The sequence below is a fragment of the Protobothrops mucrosquamatus genome, unplaced genomic scaffold, assembly GCF_001527695.2.
Source record: "Protobothrops mucrosquamatus isolate PMUCROS unplaced genomic scaffold, P.Mucros_1.0 scaffold327, whole genome shotgun sequence".
Classification (NCBI taxonomy): Eukaryota; Metazoa; Chordata; class Lepidosauria; order Squamata; family Viperidae; genus Protobothrops; species Protobothrops mucrosquamatus.
Window position 1 is genome coordinate 579,699 of NW_015386666.1, and position 18,037 is coordinate 597,735.

An 18,037-nucleotide genomic window follows, 5' to 3' on the forward strand; every position below is an offset into this window, starting at 1 on the left:
AAGGCTGCAGTTGTGGAGGTGATCAGTAGTATTAAGTACCTGGGAGTGCAGATAACTGGCAACAATTTGACTTGGTCTCTTCACACATTATCTTTAGTGAAGCGTGCAAACTAGTGTTTGCATTTCCTGTGTCAAATGAGAGCATATCTTTCTCCTTTAGTCCTGACCACTTTTTACAGAGGCACGACTGAAAGGACAGCTGAGAAGATTATAGGAAGCTCGTTTCCCATTATTCAGGATACTGCTTATAAACGCTATGTGCTTAGAGCTCAAAGCTTTGTTAGAGACCCCACACACCCACTTCACAGTTTGTTTCTGTTGCTCCCCTCTGGGAGGAGGTTTCGAAGTATTTATAGCAGAACTACTAGATTCTGTAACAGCTTTGTTCCTTATACCATCCATCTTGTAAATTCACAGGATTCTTTTTTTCTGCCATGTGTGTATGTGTGTGTGTATGTGGTTATATGCATAATGGTATTTTTTGAGAGCTGAATGCAGTGAAATTTCATTTTAACGTATGCTGACAACAACATTTCTATTCTATATTCTATTCTACCATTGTTCAGTATTCTCCTAATGGTGGTCTCATGAATCCTGACATTCATCAGTTCAAGATAGGCCTTCGGTTTCTTTGACATTATCATGAGGTTCTCCCAGAGCATTATGCACCTTACCCTTGGTATGCTCTTGGTCTGTTGATCACTTCTGGGTAAAATAACAATAGGGTTAAGTTGTCTCCATTTATACACAATCTTCCTGGCACCTGACAGACTGGTAGAATCTAAACTATTTAGATATAGTTTGTAACTCTTTTCCTGCCAATGTGCCTCGATTAATTCTTTTCCAGAGGTCATCAGAAGTCTCTTTTGTTCAAGCCATGACACACTTCTTCCATGCCTGTGTTGCAAAGATCCTACATTTTCATTCTTAAAATAAGACAGGACCTCCCACCTTCATAACCACCTAGTTATCATCCCACTAATTGAAACATGTGATGCTAGTTTCCCTTTCAAATGAACTGATAATCCCAGAGGTTCATATACTCTTGCCATATAGAAATATGTAGCTTTGTATCATTTTCCTCAATAAATGAACAAATATGTTTTTGACACATTTCCCCAATTGATTTGTTATCTAGTTTTAGAACTTGTGTGGACAACAGATCACATTTTAGGTCATATTTATGCAGAAATATTAAAAATTCAAGAGGATTCACAGGTTTTAAACACCATATGTTAATTCCTGGCAATTTGTTACTAGTTTAACAAATATGAGGAAGTCTTGACTGTATACAAATATAATCCTATCATTCAGTTTCTGAAAAATTACGATATTGTCCAGTGTAGGATGTAGCTTATTCCTATAATATCATTACTTTCAGTTTCAAGCAGTTTGTTTCTATAAAATACTTGCAGTTGCAGGATTTTTTCCCCTATATTTTTGGGTTTGTTGTGGCAATACTTATAGGTAGATGTTACATACTTAAAAACATGTTACAATTCTGCATAGGAATAATGAGTCTTATAAATAAACCATCCATTTTGAAACAACATACCAATTTAAAAGTCTGATCTAATTTCCCTTAAAGATCAACTACTATAGTCATTACACAACAAAGACTGCCAGCAGTTTTCATTGATTATATTTTGTCTTGACTCTCTTGCCAGTCAATTAACGGAATTAGACATTACAAAATCCTGTAGTCTGTTTTTAGTCTTTAGATTCTGTTTAAGAGACTTCTAGATCTATGTTTGAACCAGCCCTCGTAATTTGTCAAAATAAATTTCACCTGGTATTTTTATATAAGCTATAAATTATACAACTTTATTTTATCTTATTGGTTTATTCATGATGTTAGTGCTGTGACCATAAATGTTTGCATTTCTTGTGGGGAGGGTATATGATGACAAAACAATGTAGAAGAAAACAAAATAGAATTTCTGTCAAATATGATAAAGTAATATAATTTTGAGAACTCTTTATTTTGCAGACTTTCTTAATTGTATCAGCAGTGTAATGGATAAGAAAAATGTTGATACATCTGCAAAGAAACCATCTTTCTTTGAAATATTCAAAACACAATACATCGAATCAGGTACTATTTCAATTCAAGCTGCTTTTGGCGGGGGGGGGGGAGAGACGGGGACGGGAAGGGAATCCTTTTTTCTTTGCATGAAGCCAGCACCATACAGCATAGCAGCCAGGCCAGGTATGCCTCAGCAGTAGTGGGAGGAAGAAAACAGCAGCAAAAGTCGATGGGGAGACAGCAGAGAACCAAAAAAGCATAAATGGTGATCAGATAGGCAGGTGGGAGTTGCAGCGCCCTTGTGGTTGCAAGTGTGGATTGAGTGCCAAGAGTCCAAATTTTGACCAAATATTGGAACAGGTTATAAGTCCCTTAATTCAGTACCATTGTGCTCTGAACAGTCGCTGAAGAAATTGTCAGTCGAGGACAGCCTATATGAAACTTTTTCCTTGAAATACGATTTACAAAATTACCTTTGTAAATAGTACATTGCAAGTTCATTTTCTATAGGTGATACAATGTATCTAATAGTGGATATTATTTCCTACTTGTACTAGAGACAAGATTGAAATTATTTTGATATTCCTTGGTCTGAGAGGGGATAGCTGCTTCCCCAGTTTCAGAATGACAAGTTAGAAAAAGAGTTAAAGAAAACCTAGGAAGATTGGTATACAATTAAAATGAAACTGCACACTTAATTGTAGCTACTGTCAGGGTTTTCATGTTTTTTTCACCTTTTTCTGTTATTGTCTGTGATTATAAATAATATAATTAATGTGCGATAAACCATAATTATTTTATTAATATATTATTATATATTAGCAAATATATTGAGAAGAAAAGATGGGATTACAACAGCTCCAGCAATTGAGCTGTTTCCCAATTGGCATTAACATATACATTAGCTGGAGACTTTGTTTCTCTTTCTAAAAGCCTTCCATTGATTTGGCATGGAGGTGAATCTTTCTGCTGATAACAGAGAAGCTTGCAGTTAGTTGTTAGTTACTTCTATGTAGAATGTAGTGGAAACAATTATTAATATAGTAATAATCATTACATTATAACTTGAAACATACATTAAATAATGTATTGATTGCTTTTCTTAGACCTAGGACCAATAAGTCTCAATTGGTTTGAAGAACTCAGCTCAGAAGCTCCACCTTATGATGTGAATAAAACAGAAGACCCCTTACACAAAACTATGGATCAAAATACTTTCAAAACCCCAAAAGGAAAGTTGTCTATAAATAACTCATCAGTATCAACTCCCATGATTTTTAAAGACCGGAATAAAAATTTAAAAACATTTACTTCTCCTGTAGAAAAATCAGCTCAGTCCAGTGAAGAAACAGGTAAGGTAAGAAATAATATGTAACCAACATTGTAAACATTTTTGTATGTGTAGCATTTACAAAATGGATGTAGTATGAAAATGGAATGTTACAATGCAGATACCTTTTCTGTGGAAATTGTACTTTTCTGGCTACATAAAGGTCCACAAGTAGAAAAGTGACTAATTTAGGGGATATTAGGTGTCAGCTCAAACATTGTGGCTCGTATAAAGTTGGAATGTTGGGTTGATAATTATAAAACAACAGCTTTTGCCCTATCTCCATAAAAGCATGAAACAATAGAAGACAATTTCAACCATTTCTGGGTATAAACTGAAAGTGTATAGACCGGATTTCATCCTGGATATATATTGTCTAGTATGTATTAGGTAATCTACTATATTTCAACTTTTTGCTTGCATCTTAAAGGCAACATTCATTGATCTAGGAACAGAGCATTTTGTTTCCTTCAAAACCTTTCTCTTTCTACAGTGGTGGATCAGTTTCAAAAAACCTTTGAGCTAGGAAGAGTTGAGGTATTTCAAGGGTAGTCTGGCCATGAAGCACAATAGGAAAGGGATCATCCAGATTCTCTAGAATACCAATGGTTCAAAGGACGTCTGTAAGTTGCAATTGTGCTTGGAATGGCATAGTCGGGAGAAAATGGAATTCTCTGAAATTTCTGAATCACTAAATGCTCCATATTCTTAATTAGCACTCTAATTTCTGAAGCATTTTCAACATTGTAATGTTTTGTTAAAATTATATTTAACATCTGTATCTTTAGAATATTCTTGGGGCTTCATATGTTTTATTAATCATTACTATTTACTCAGGGCCCAATGGCTCAGGGGTTAAAAACATTGAGCTTGAAAGCTGACAGTCCGGGTTCAAGACCCGAGCACCACACAACAGGGTGAGCTCGCATTCCTGTCCTAGCTCCTGCCCATCTAGCAGTTCGAAAGCATGCAAATGCAAGTAGATTAATAGGTATCACTTCGGTGGGAAGGTAACAGCATTCTGTGCGCCTTTGGCGTATAGCCATGCTGGCCACATAACCACAGAAAATGTCTTAGGACAAAGCCAAGAAATAGAGATAAGCATCGTACCTTAACGTCAGACACGACTGGACAGGAAAATCTTTATCTTTTATATTCACTCACTTTATTTAAAATATAGATTTGCAAAATCTCTGTAAACTGTTTTATAGATTTAATCTTTTATGTTCTTTGAATATCATTCTTTAAGTTTCCAAAAGGGTAATACCCACCAATAAGAAGAAATTGACAGCAGATTCAGAGTAACCAAGCCAATGTGCAACTGGTACTGAAAGGGAAGACCCATATTTAAAACCCATTCCCTCTGTGGAATTCACTAACTCATTCAAATACTATTGCTCAAGTGAACTTAACCCATAAGAGTGGGTTTTGAAGGATAAATAAAAAGAATAGAGATCCTAGTGTTTGCCTTAAAGGAGATCTTAAAGGAAAAATAGAATCTAGATGGAGATTAAGTTGAGGTAGGATGAGTGGTCTATAAATTTTATAAATAAATAAATCTAGTAATTACTACTATCAAATATTTAACTTCAGTATCCTTTCTCATAAATTTGTAAGTTTTAGTTAACCAAATGGTTTTGCTATTTCTGGTAAAAATTTATTTAATTTTATAGTCAAAGACTAAAAAATTATCACACACACATAATATTAATGACAGGATCTCATTTCTATAAGCCAGGGGTGTCAAACTCGCAACGTCACGTGACGTGTCCCAACGTATCATGACTTTTTTTCCATTGCCGGCAATGGGGTGGGTGCGGTTTTAACATGATGGATCTGGCCCACGGGCCAGCAGTTTGACACCCCTGCTATAAGCAGTTTTAATTCTCAAGAAGGCTATTAATTTACATAGCTAAAATCCCAAAAGCCCTTAAGGGGAAGGAAAGCTCTTCCATGTTTGGCTGAACTAGATCCTGGATTACTAGATTTTATTTAAACTGATTTAACTTAAAAGGGGGAAAGTGAGCATAAGCAAAGAGGGCAATGGAATTGTGAGGCTAGAAATGGTTTAAATGGTTAAAAAATGGTTAAGTAACAAACTTACTTCCTGTAGCCTTCAAGATTAAATTAGACAAATGTAGAAAGCAATTGAACTATCAGTGAAAGAGGGGTTTTTTTGCTTACATTTCTTTGATACAGGTAAAACTTTCTGTGAAATGCCTACACTGAGGACACAAGTGGGTGAATCAAATGAAGGAATGAATCTTTCTAGTTCCTGTGTCATTGCAAGGTGCATCTCATTTATTTATCTGTGGTGCTGATGCAAATATAGATCTTGTCTATAACAACACAAAAAAGAATTCCATTATTACAGCTAAATTTACCTTTTGAATCAAGGTAATATCACAGTGCTTGGACATATCCATGATGATTTCTTGGTATCATTTTTTAGAAATTATTTGCTGTTGCCATTTAGGGTTGACAAAGAGTGACTGGCTAAAATCACTCAGCTGGCTTTGCATCTGAGGAAAGACTAGAATTCAGTTTCTACCTGATGCCTTTAACCAACCAAACTAGCAAATTGGCTCACTGCTACACAAGATTGATTCTACATGGCAACAAGTGCCTCAGAATTTAGCGGTTTAATTATTTGGTATATTGAAATGAGTGTAGTGACATTGGTGTGGATACATTTTCTGGAGGCATAAGAAATAGCCAAGCAAATTAGGGCACAATATGTAAAAAAATCTACCATAGTTAACATTTATTTCTTTCAGTATATATTTCTCTGTACCTTTTTGCTGTTGCAAAACATGCTTGCTCTGACTTTTTCATGCAGTACTTTTTTCTCCTTTTCTAAGAATCTCATCAATTCCATCAACACAATTTTCTGCTTTTTTCTCCCCACCCAACAAAAAGGGCAGAAACACATTCTTATATTCCACTATTATCCCAAATAATTTCAATACTTTTATTTTTAATAGTTTTCATTCTGCTGGAAGATCTTGTTTAGTGTTTTTCACTTATTAAAAATGTTTCCAGCAAAATCATTCTGCATTATTTCTGTTTATTTTAATTTTAATTTTACCTCTTCTTTAAATATATATTTTTCTGACTATCTATTTCTCTTAATACAACATATTTCCTAATTTTTTTAGCAGTCAACTTCCTATATGCACCTATCTTGTAGCTTTCACTTCATTATTCTACCAGGCATCTTTTTTCATACTCTCCCTTTTTTCATACTCCATACATTTCTGAAGCATTTGTAGCATACTTTTTTCACTCTGTTCCAAACAACTTTCACATGCACTTTTATTATGTCTACTTTCCATTCATTCTGTTGGAAGATCAATTGATTTTCCATCACTATTACAAAGATTCATAGTCTTATGCTTTATTTTCCTACAGTAATTCAGTCTTTTCTTCTTTTTTTTACATTTTTCCTTCTAAGGTTGCATAAGATTTTCTTGTGTGTTGTATATCCCACATTCAGAACCTCTTGTCATTCTTGTATCCTTTATTAACAGTATTGGTCTTTAATCATATAAAAACAAATCAATTAAGCTTTTCAATTAAATTGTGGGTGTGTATGTATACATACACATGCACAAATACACATGCTTAAACCATAAATTTGAAACAACATTTTCCAACATTTTCAAATATTCAAAAATATACAAATTATTATTTTAATTAATTTTTGGATTTCTGAACGGTCCAGTCACTTTTTCTTTATTTTCCATGTTCCTATCTGCCCTATCCTATCTATATTTCACATTACCAAACAGGTTTTCAATGAGAATGTTCCACAATTATGCCCAAACTCATCCCTGCTCATTTTTTATCACAATGTGCTGAACAGTAACAGCTATCACTGAATTTCTATTTTCATATACACCAATAACAGTCTAGATGACATGGATCCATACCTTGTCACAACATTTTAGCTATTTCATTTATAGTTAAATTTACATTTCCCTACATGTATTTATCAACTCTACAAGATCAGCTCACCTTCATTCAGATTATCTCATTTCAACCTATGAACCATTTATACATACATTTTTCTTCATATGCCGTGGCTGTCAACAGATGGACCCATCTTTGGTAGAACATAGATTTGAACAGTTGAAGCTTTCACCGACCAGTATGGTAGAATGGGAAAGAAATACACTAGGTAACTAATTTTAATCATGGCCATGTGATATTTACCATTATCTTTTAAGAACTGTGTTAATCAGTTTGGACACATTTTGATCAAAATAAATGCAATCAAAGCCTAATATTACCCCGCTATTACTCTAGTGTAGGTACTCCACAGATTTCGGTGCAAGCCAGTATACTGTTGCCTATATTCCACCAACTAAGAAGTATATATGCTGCAATGATATACCCCTGTGGTACTTATGATATGTAAATTTTCCTAAAGATAAATTCTGATAGGTAAATATACTTCTGCAGAGAGATAAGAAAATAATTACCTTCAAACTATGATATAAAGTCTTATTATATAATAGTTATTATTGCCTTTTGGAGAAATTAAAGTGACTAATAAAGGACTGTACTTGGTCTCATTAGTGCTATAGAATCAGGAGCTCTCAGATTATTCATATTGACTTTAAAATATGACTTTAGATGAGCTGGATGTATGTATGGATATTGTTCATTATATTTTAAGTTATAGAAATTAAAATTGTGTTTAAGGATGCTTTTGATTTAAATAACTATTTTTTTCTTTATATTTCAGTCCGGTTGTACAAGAAAAACAAAATAATAATTATGGTAAATATTAATGTCTTTACCTATTGCACTGAAGGTTGTATTAGTTTATAAATATATGCTCATTCTAAGAACTGATGCCTTCTTTTATATTTTCAGTACTAAATGAAAGTTTATTACAAACACCCAAGATTTTTGAGGTAATTTTATTCTAAAATATTTTAATTATGAGAATACTATATGTTTGTGTGTGTGTATGTGTGTGAATGGTTGTTCACTATATTTTAGGTTCAGACACAGAAATGCATCTCTGAGAGCTTGGGAGCAGAGGCAGATCCTGATATGTCTTGGTCAAGTTCATTAGCAACACCTCCTACACTTTCTCCAACTGTCATAATAGGTAATGAAAGTAACATGGTTATGACAAAGCTGTGAGGATAAAGAACAGTAAATACAGAGTAGCTACAAGGGAAAGACATTTTGCAATTGTAATTAATATAATTTATAGATTTTATTGAAATTATTGTTCTTTTGAAATCAGTTGATAATTATTATTTCATTTTCAATATTGTTAAAGAAGTAGAAATAGAATCAGTGTGGTATACTGGTTACTGTGATGGACAATAAGTGAGAAAATGCAATTTGAGTACATCATCAGCCACTGCTTCCTGGTTAACTTGGAGCCAGCTGCTGTCTCTCAGTCCACCATACTTTACTAATCTGTTATAGGAAGAAATAGGAGGAATTATAGTGAGTTGAGTTCCTGAATGAAAGACTGAGTATAAATAAATATGAAATCAAATGTATTCTTAACAGTTTGGTTAAATTAAATAATTATAGGTCTACTGCAAGTAGTCCTTGTCTTATGATTATAATTGACCCCAGACTTACAGTCATAAGTCACTGTGGTCAGAGGTTAAAGTATCATATGACCAATTTTTCAGTATTTTTTGCAGAAGTCTTTAAGTGAATCCATTTTACCCAATTGGTGGTTTTTCCTGGAAACAGGACTTAAATACCGGAAAATTGGCAAAAAAACATCAAAAAAATTGTGATTATATGACTGTGGGATGCTGCAAATAATTATGTGCAGTGAGCCAGTTGCCAAGCACCCAAAATGCAATTATGTGGCTATGGGTTGTGTGGGGGATTTGTCATAACTTCAAACAGTCACTAAATGGCCGATCGTAAATCAAGAACTATCTGAGGAAAGATAACTAAAAGAGATAATTATGGTTTGATCTATATTTACACATAATTCATTGCAAACATTGCAAGGGGTTGCATTGCTCAAGCTTATAAGTGCCAATAGTTTTATTAGAGTATTTCATTGTTCAGTTTATTTTATTAAATATGTTCTGAATTTTGGAATAAAATCCTCAGAAAGCTTCACTAAATACAAGTTTGACATAAAACATTGATTTCCACCAATGAGTCACAAAATAACTACGGATAATATGTATTGTCGTTTGAATTGTAGAAAGAAGAAATGATTCCATTTGTGGAACAAAGATCCATAATGAAGTAATTGATACTGTAAGTAAAGAATGACCATTTTTTTGGTATTAGAATTTTTTAATGTAGGTTTATCAATTAATTTTTCATTGCTTTGATTTTTAGATCATGTATGGTATTTTTTCCAAATATGAAAAAAGTCTCAAGAGCAATAATATTAATAAGCAATCTTCATCAGGTATTGAAATTTCACATGCAGAAATGGACAGCAAAATCCACAGTAAGCATTTGTCCTTTATTAGCAGTTCCTATCTCTTAGTTTGCTTCTTTTTCTTTAAGATTTTTATTTAATATTAGAATATGGTATTTGTTTATTTTTGCCTAATAAATGAACCATAATTGATAATATTTTGGATAGTGTTAGCCTTAATAGGTAGATCAGATAGACAACATGACCAGATGAACTAATTCTACTTTGTTGCAAAGTTACATTAGCAAACTCTTGCAAATCTGAAAGCACTTCTGAATCTCTTGCCCCACCCATATTTCTGCTGCAAGATAATTTATTTTCCTGTTCCTTGGCTGTGTCTCCTTGCTCTGTTTCCCAAGGTTATTCCTATATACCATTACAAATAGTTAGCTTCAAACAGGTATTAGATTTCTATGTACAAATAACTACATCAATATTTCATAAGCCTTTACTTAGATTTTATGACTGAATTCTCATATAACTTTTTGTTACCAAATTTCTGTAGTGGGATTTTACTTCTGATGCTGTTGCTTTGCAATTATTTACAGATCTTGAAAGTTTTTTAAATGAGTCTTTTGATAAGAATGCATTTCCTGTTGAGCTACATGGATACCAAAAGCCATCAAATGTATCAAAAGATGAAGATAATCATGATGGAACAAATGATTTTTCTCTGAATATTGCCAACAGCAGAGTTTTTCTTAAAAAAATTAACTCGGTTGAAGAGAATAAAAAAGCTCTTTTTTATGAAAAGAATCATGAGGAACTTGAAGGAGAATATGAAATGATTAAGGCTTCTAAGGAAAGTAGTAATGAAATAAAATATGAAAGAAAGTTAAAATCTTCTAAATATAACCTGAATATAAATGTCCCAGAAATACAGAATGCAGTGAATAGAAAGAAGAATATGCCATCCTCTTTGCTTTATCCATGGTCTCAGTTGGACTTGTCTGGTCTTGAAATAACGCAGCTTGAAAAAAAATTCATGAAGGGTATTAGTTCATCTTCTACCTTGCAGGTCAAGAAAAGTTCTCCTGGTAGTCCATCATCTGTTAAAAAAGAATGCAGTAGTCCTAAAATAGTAAAATCATATATGTTAAACTCAACATGTCTAATACAAGATAGTAAGATGAAATCTCCGAAAAAGTTATTAGTTTCCGAAAACACCCCTTTATTGATTAAGAATGATTCAATGTCATTGAAACATGCTGAGGATGAGGAGTTTTCTTTTGTAAATTTTTCAGAGAATAATTATTGCTTAAAGAGCAGAACTTTAACAGAATTCTCAGAAGTCCAAAGTAGTTGCTCTGATTTCTCAAGAAAGGATAAAAGTTCTTCCAGCCATCTTCTAGGTAATATTTCAAATCAAGCTTCTAGCAATGACAGACAACACACAAAGTCAAGCTTGAAAAATATTAGCTCACTTTCCAGTTTGAAAAGGCGGCCCAAAAAATTCATTTATGCTCTAAACAATTCTCTAGTTCAGCAGGAAGAAGGAACTACACAGAGAGATGGATCTCTTACTTGTTTTGTGCCAGTGTGTACAAATTTAGAAACCGGTATCTCTGAACTTTCTGAAATCCTAATCAAGAATGAAGGTACAATATTTATATTCCTTTGTGTATTGACTTCTAAAACTTAAATCTGAAAATTCCATATGTGCATTGTAATTTCTGTTTCCTGCATTGAAAATGTCTACTAAAATATACTGTACATATGTTAATATTGCTGAAGTCATTTTCAGGTAGATAAAATAAAGTATGGTGAATTGTAAGAACAAAAAAAATAGTGGAATTTCAGATACTGACTATCAGGAGGCCTGTTTTGTTCTATTTGAGGCTTATCAGGTATACACAGCTCACAGAGCTTTGGCATCTTAGTAATTGACAATTGACTAGTTTCAGATAGAACGAAACTGATCATATACTGCCTCCTGCTGATCAATATCTGTAAAATTAACACACCTTAAAAATAAAGGAATTTCCCTCCTTTCTTCCACCTCTGGATGGAGAAAGATTTCTCTAAGAACCAATGAAGAGGAAGGTAGATTGAATATACTATTCCAAAAGTAGAGTGTAATTTCAAATATTTCTAGAAAAAAGTACTTGATTTGTCTAAGAACGTGCTACTGTATTCCAATTATTTATTGTATGTTGAAAAGATACACATTTTATTTTTAAAAAATCAACTCTACCAGTATGTTCTATTGGGGTGGTTTTGTAAGGAAATCAAAATAAAAAACATGCATCTTGTTCAGATAGGTATGACTGAAAAAGATTTAAATATCTCAGAGAAAGCTGTTTCTTTGGGAAAGACAAATCTGTTCTGTTTAATCTATAAATATAAATGAATATAGATGCTTTAATATCTGATGGTTTTTTAGATATAGAATAAAAATCTGTAATTCAGATATAATAAGCAAAAAATTGTGGCTTCTCAGCTGACATCCTGAAAAAATGGCTTTAATACAATATTATACTACAGAAATTTAGGATATGTTTCTATTGATATCATTTTAATTAACATCCCTGTTATAATTCAACTTCTTACAGGACAAATTAAAAGTGCTGATAATCATTCCACAAAAGCAAGCAAGCAAATAGATTCTGAAAAATGCTATACATCTGCTAACATGGTATATGAAACTCCAAGTAGTAAAAAGTCAAATATCGAACATAACACTACTGATAGTTCAGCACTACTACTAAAAAATAATATGAAGAAAGAAACTGTAATGTTTTCTAGAGATATTGCTGCTAATTATCAAACAGAGGTAGCTGAAAAAGGACTCCATGAAATCTGTGACAGTAATACTTGTGTGGATAGAAAGACTGATTTCCCAAATTATAGTTCATCACAAGCATTTATTGAAGAATGTACAGTGCCAATGCAAGTATCAGAAACAGAAAATAAACAAGTAACCTTGGAATTAACTGCACATTCAACAAAAGCATCAAAATCTAAAACTATGGTATTGGAGAAAGGAATGGATACAATACTGCCTCCATTACTAAGTTTAAATTGTAATAAGCAGAGAGAGTTAGGATGTCTTTGTCATAGGAAAATCCAGAAATTCAAAGGTTTTAAGACTGCATCTGATAAACAGATACTGCTATCTGCTGATAAGATCAGAAAAGGCAAATTATTGTTCAAGGATATAGAAGATCAACTTCCTGAGGACTTCCAGAATGAAGAAAAAGGCGCTATTTCAAGTAAAAATAAACAGGAAAATACTGAGAATTTTTCAGTTGGACAAAATGAACTAAATAAACATTCATGTAACTTTTTACCTGTTTCTGATTCTATGGTGAATTCTATTCACTCAAATGATATGAAAATTTGTTTTCCTGAATATGACAATAAGTCTGTTCAAAATGTACTTAAAAAACAACACCCTGAAAAAAAACAAAATTTAACAGCAAGCCAAGTAGCTGAAATTACTGAACTTTCTAATATATTGGAAGAAACAGACAGTCAATTTGAATTTACTCAGTTTAGAAAATACAAGACTAAGGTGTACAATAACACTAACGAGACTAGATGTTTTGATAAAAAATGTTTACATTCTAAGAATTGGAAAGATATAGGATTTGTGGACGATTTTGTGCAAAAGAATCCAGGTGATAATCAGTCCTCCTTTAAGCATATAGATACTGGTGAATGTAATGTTGACAGACAAAGCAATGAGCAGGTTATATTGCTGAAATCAAACAGAAAAGAAAATAAATGTTTTGTCCAAGTTATTTCAGATCCCTTACAGTCTGATCTGGGAAATCATAGTTCAGTTAAGAACAAAGATGAGATTACAAGAAGAGGTACAGAATTAGCCAGCAATCTGAACGGAATGGGTGAAATATTGAACTCCTATAAAATAGAATCTGATGGTTCAAACAAATGCAATAGGTGGCATATGCCTGTGAAAGAAATAGATATTGATTGGCCTCAGAAAGCCAAAAAAGAAGCCGCTGGATATGTAATACAAGGTACCACAAAAGATACAATTGCTTTTGTAAAAGAAGACACAGAAAATAGGTTAAAAGATGTGGACTGCCGTAAAGATAGTGTTGTCCAGATTACTAGCACTACAGAAGTTAACTTGAAAATTATTCAAAAATATTCTGTACATGTATCAGAAAATGAATTGTTATCCACTAAAAATCAAAATGCTTTACCTGTACATCATTTTGTAAATTGTGGGAAAACTTGCTGTACCAATAATTGCCCAGAAACTTTGTCTGATCTAACATGCTTAGTTGAAGTTGCTAAAACCGAAAAAAATACTTGGAGTGATGCAGGTGCAAAAGAAAGCTTTATTTCAGAACAAGAGGAAAAAGTAAATAAGCCGGGGGAAAAATATTTTCTACAGAGTATTCACACTGTTACCAATGGGAACATACTTGCAGAAAAAAGTAAGAGACTTAATTTGTTGATTGGCTCTGATATCCAGGAAGAGATAAATAATATGTCATACTGCAAAAGGAAGATAAATGCTAGCCATAAAGAAGTTATCCCTTCTATGAAAGAGAGTACAGAACTAAATCAGACTGAAATCTTTTTTGGATGCAACCATGAGAATGTCTCTGAAAACAGGGAAAAACAAACTAATGGCTTTCATACAGCTAGTGGTAAGCAAATTACATTTACTGACAAATCTTTACTTAAAGCAAGGCATCTTCTTTCAGAAGAAGCTCTCTTTTTTGGAAATATGAATAATATTGGTAATCTTATAAAGCCTAGTGTTGAAGATTCAGTTAAACAACATTTTAAATTTGGAGAAGGAGCTGAAAAATGTAGAGAAATTGGACATCCTAAAGATAATTTTGGAGATTCTTTGGGTGTGCTGTCAAATACAGTTAAACAGGGCTTAAAGAGTGGACTGACCTTTAAAGGACTGGCCTTGAATACAGATGCATCTGAATCACATTTTAATGGAGGAAAAAAAATCAGTATTTTGGAAGAAGCATGTAAAAGTCAAGATTCAAAATGTGATTTACATTTAGTGGATACTGGCACCTTACAGAAATATCCAACTAATGAAGAGAGAACCTCAACTTCAAAACAATTGAAAGTTAGACCAGCTGCATTCAGTTTCAAAACAGCAAGTGGTAAAGCTGTTAAGGTTTCTCCACAGGCATTAAAAAATGCCCAACAATTTCTTCATAAAAACTACAGTAACTTGGAATCTCATTCTGAAACAAATAAATGTAATACGTTAGGAAATTCTTTGGATGCTTTTGGCAGTAAAAACTGCGTTACTTCTGGTTCCTTGAATGCAGAGAAGATGCCGATGGGATATTCAGATGTATCCCAGTTTCCTAGAACCAAAGAACTGTGTAGAACTGCCCAAACATTACCATGTGCTATGCCCATGTTAGTGGACACCGTCTCTGAATCAAATTGTGAAACTTCAGATGAAAGTTTTGAAATGGGCACGTGTTTTAACACCAGGGTTTCCACCAAAGGGAACCGTATATCAGATTTGTCTACCGATAAATGCATGTTTTTTAGCACAGCAAGTGGTAAGCCTGTTCAGTTATCTAAAGAATCACTGAATAAAGCAAGACAACTTTTTTCTGAAATTGAACCTAATTTATCAGATCACAATTTCAGCTGTAATGAGATACATTCAGTGAAGAACATGAATACAACTGAGTCAGATGTTAATGCAGAAATTAATGTCAACATATCTGGCGAAACCTGTAGAAATGAAAATTGGATGACACCAAAGCATAGCTTGCTTTTCTTGGATATTAGCACCTTAGAAAAACCCTCAACTAATGGAGAAAAAGACTCCCTTTCAAAACAGTTGAAAGCTAGACCAGTTGCATTCAGTTTCAAAACAGCGAGTGGTAAAACTGATAATGTTTCTCAGGGAGCATTAAAAAATGCCCAACACTTTCTTCATAAAAATCTCAATAACTTAGAATCTCAGTCTGAAGCAAATAAAGATAATACCTTTGGAAGGTCTTCTGATGCTTTTCATAGCAGGGAGTGTATTGGTTCCAGCTATTTGAGTGTAGAGAAGATTCCAACAGAATATTCAGGCCTGTCCCAGTTTCCTAGAACCAAAAAAGTCTGTGAAAGTGCCCAAGCATTATCATGTGTTGTACCCAAATCAATGGAATTTGTGCCTGAATTAAGTTGTAAAAATTCAGATGACTTTATTGGAATGCACATGTGTTCTGATATCCAGACTTCCAACAAAAAGAATTGCAAATCAGACTTTTCTATTGACAACTGTGGGTTTTTTAGCACGGCAAGTGGTAAGCCTGTTCAGTTATCTAAAGAATCACTAAAGAAAGCAAGCCTACTTTTTTCTGAAATTGAATCTGATTTATCTGGTTATCAAAATTCTGTCCCAGATGGCAGTTATGATTACAACACAGTGAATTCTATACAAAAAAAAGTATTTCCCAGGGAAAATAGATTACATATATCCCAAAGAGAAAAAAATCCAAACATAGAAGTACATTTAGGCATTCCATGTGATTTTAATACAGCATGTGGAAAACAGGTACAGATTTCTCAGAAGGCTCTCCAAAATGGTATGGGACTTTTAAAAGAATTTGATGATACGGGTATCAGTGCACGTGATTTCTTTGTTGATGAAAATTTAAAGCAAACTCATAATTCTCCAATGAAAACTCCCATTACAAAAATTAAACAGGAGCATGAAGCTAATTCATCTAAACCAAAGGAGAAATGTAAAACCAGAGAGAATCTGAATGAAAACGAAACTTGTAAATCCTTGCTAAATATTGAAATACCTATGTGCATCACTTCTATTGAGAAATACAAGCAACCAGCAGAATTCAAAAGAAGCTTTTCATGTTCAAAAGAAGTAATTGAACCTTTGAAGATAACCCGACCATGCCAAAGCAGAGTCAATACCAAATATGGAACAGAAAGGAATCTGGATTTTCTTTGTCCTGCTTATTCCCAGACTCCAGATAATTACTCAGATGTAGAAGCCTCAGAAAGTGCAAAGGCTTTCATAGAAGATGACGATTTCACTGATTCAGAAGTACAAAGAAATATTCAAAAGTCTGTCTTGACAGCTAATAATTCTCTGTTACGTACAAGAAGTGGGAAAAGACATATGGAAAAAGAAAACACATTTGGTAAGTACTTTTTTTACTTTCTTCAACCTTAAAATTCATTTAAGGTACTGAACAGTGAACACTGCCAATAATTCAGATTGGTATTCTACATAATTATTGACTTCAGTGAATAAAAATCTTATTTCAAAAAACACAACGTCTCAGATTTCTATTGCCAAAGGGTTGGCAGTGTAGCATTCGCATGAGTTTTAGCGAAGATTGATGGAAGAGTAGAGTAATAGCAGTAATAGCTGCTCTTATAAATATTCTACAGCTTTTATCCTATAAGCAAGGTTCATGTTGAGGGGAAAAATATGCTGATAAGTTGGCAGTTATAGTATTCTCTCTTCCTCCTGCACTAAACAAACCCTTTTTGTTTAGTCATTCTACATTTTTTTGGGATAATGAGAAATGTTCATGTGAAGAATTGTGAATGTATAATGTAAATTTTTCACATTCCTCCATAATTCAGGTTCAGATGACTACATCTATGTAGTCATCTACACCATACAATTTTTAACAATTGTATGGATTATTTTTTTTTACCTCTATTGCTTTCTGGTTTTTTGACTTCCCAGTCTGGAATTTTTAATAGCAAATGCCAAGATTGTAAGCCAGGCTGGGAAACTGAGAAACATTTTTTTAAAAAAAATACAGTGGCAAATCACTCCTCTATGTCTGAAAAAACATGGAAGGTTGTATTTGTGTAATCATCAGGAACTGAGTTTAATTGGAAGTTGGGTTTACTTGTAAATATTTTATTTACAAATATTTTGAAATATTATTATATTATTATATTATATTATTCTATTAATAGAATAAGCCTCATATTTTCAAAAGAAAACACTGCTATCTACATAAACATGATTTAATAAATCAGTTAAATAGATATTCCATAGAAATTTGTATTTATTGAATATGCATTTTTGAAATGTTCAACTTTTTCAGGACAACCTCCTATTAAAAGAAAGCTGCTGCCTGAATTTGATCAGTCCGAAAAATCCAATAGATCATCTTTCAAATCTTCAAGAAGTTCTCCATATGGTATTTTTTGTTTTTCAGTCTATATAAGTCATCTCAAAGATGTATACATTTTGTTTTCATTGGCACTCCTTTTCTTTTCTTGCTTGTTTTATAGTGCCTGCATATTTTTC

The 18,037-nt window shown here is 33.1% G+C and overlaps 1 protein-coding gene across 1 annotated transcript in view; it reads left to right on the plus strand.

Annotated features, from left to right (window-relative positions):
* The first annotated feature begins 1,997 nt into the window (after window positions 1–1,997).
* BRCA2 (BRCA2 DNA repair associated) overlaps window positions 1,998–18,037 on the plus strand; it is a 32,468-nt gene continuing 16,428 nt past the window's right edge. The window contains exons 1-11 of the mRNA XM_015815249.1: window positions 1,998–2,095; window positions 3,133–3,378; window positions 5,556–5,646; window positions 8,107–8,141; window positions 8,238–8,278; window positions 8,367–8,478; window positions 9,559–9,614; window positions 9,699–9,813; window positions 10,332–11,381; window positions 12,336–16,904; window positions 17,832–17,968. Of these exons, the coding sequence (XP_015670735.1) occupies window positions 2,017–2,095; window positions 3,133–3,378; window positions 5,556–5,646; window positions 8,107–8,141; window positions 8,238–8,278; window positions 8,367–8,478; window positions 9,559–9,614; window positions 9,699–9,813; window positions 10,332–11,381; window positions 12,336–16,904; window positions 17,832–17,968 (6,531 nt within the window). The 5' untranslated portion in view covers window positions 1,998–2,016. The remainder of the gene's footprint in view (window positions 2,096–3,132; window positions 3,379–5,555; window positions 5,647–8,106; window positions 8,142–8,237; window positions 8,279–8,366; window positions 8,479–9,558; window positions 9,615–9,698; window positions 9,814–10,331; window positions 11,382–12,335; window positions 16,905–17,831; window positions 17,969–18,037) is intronic.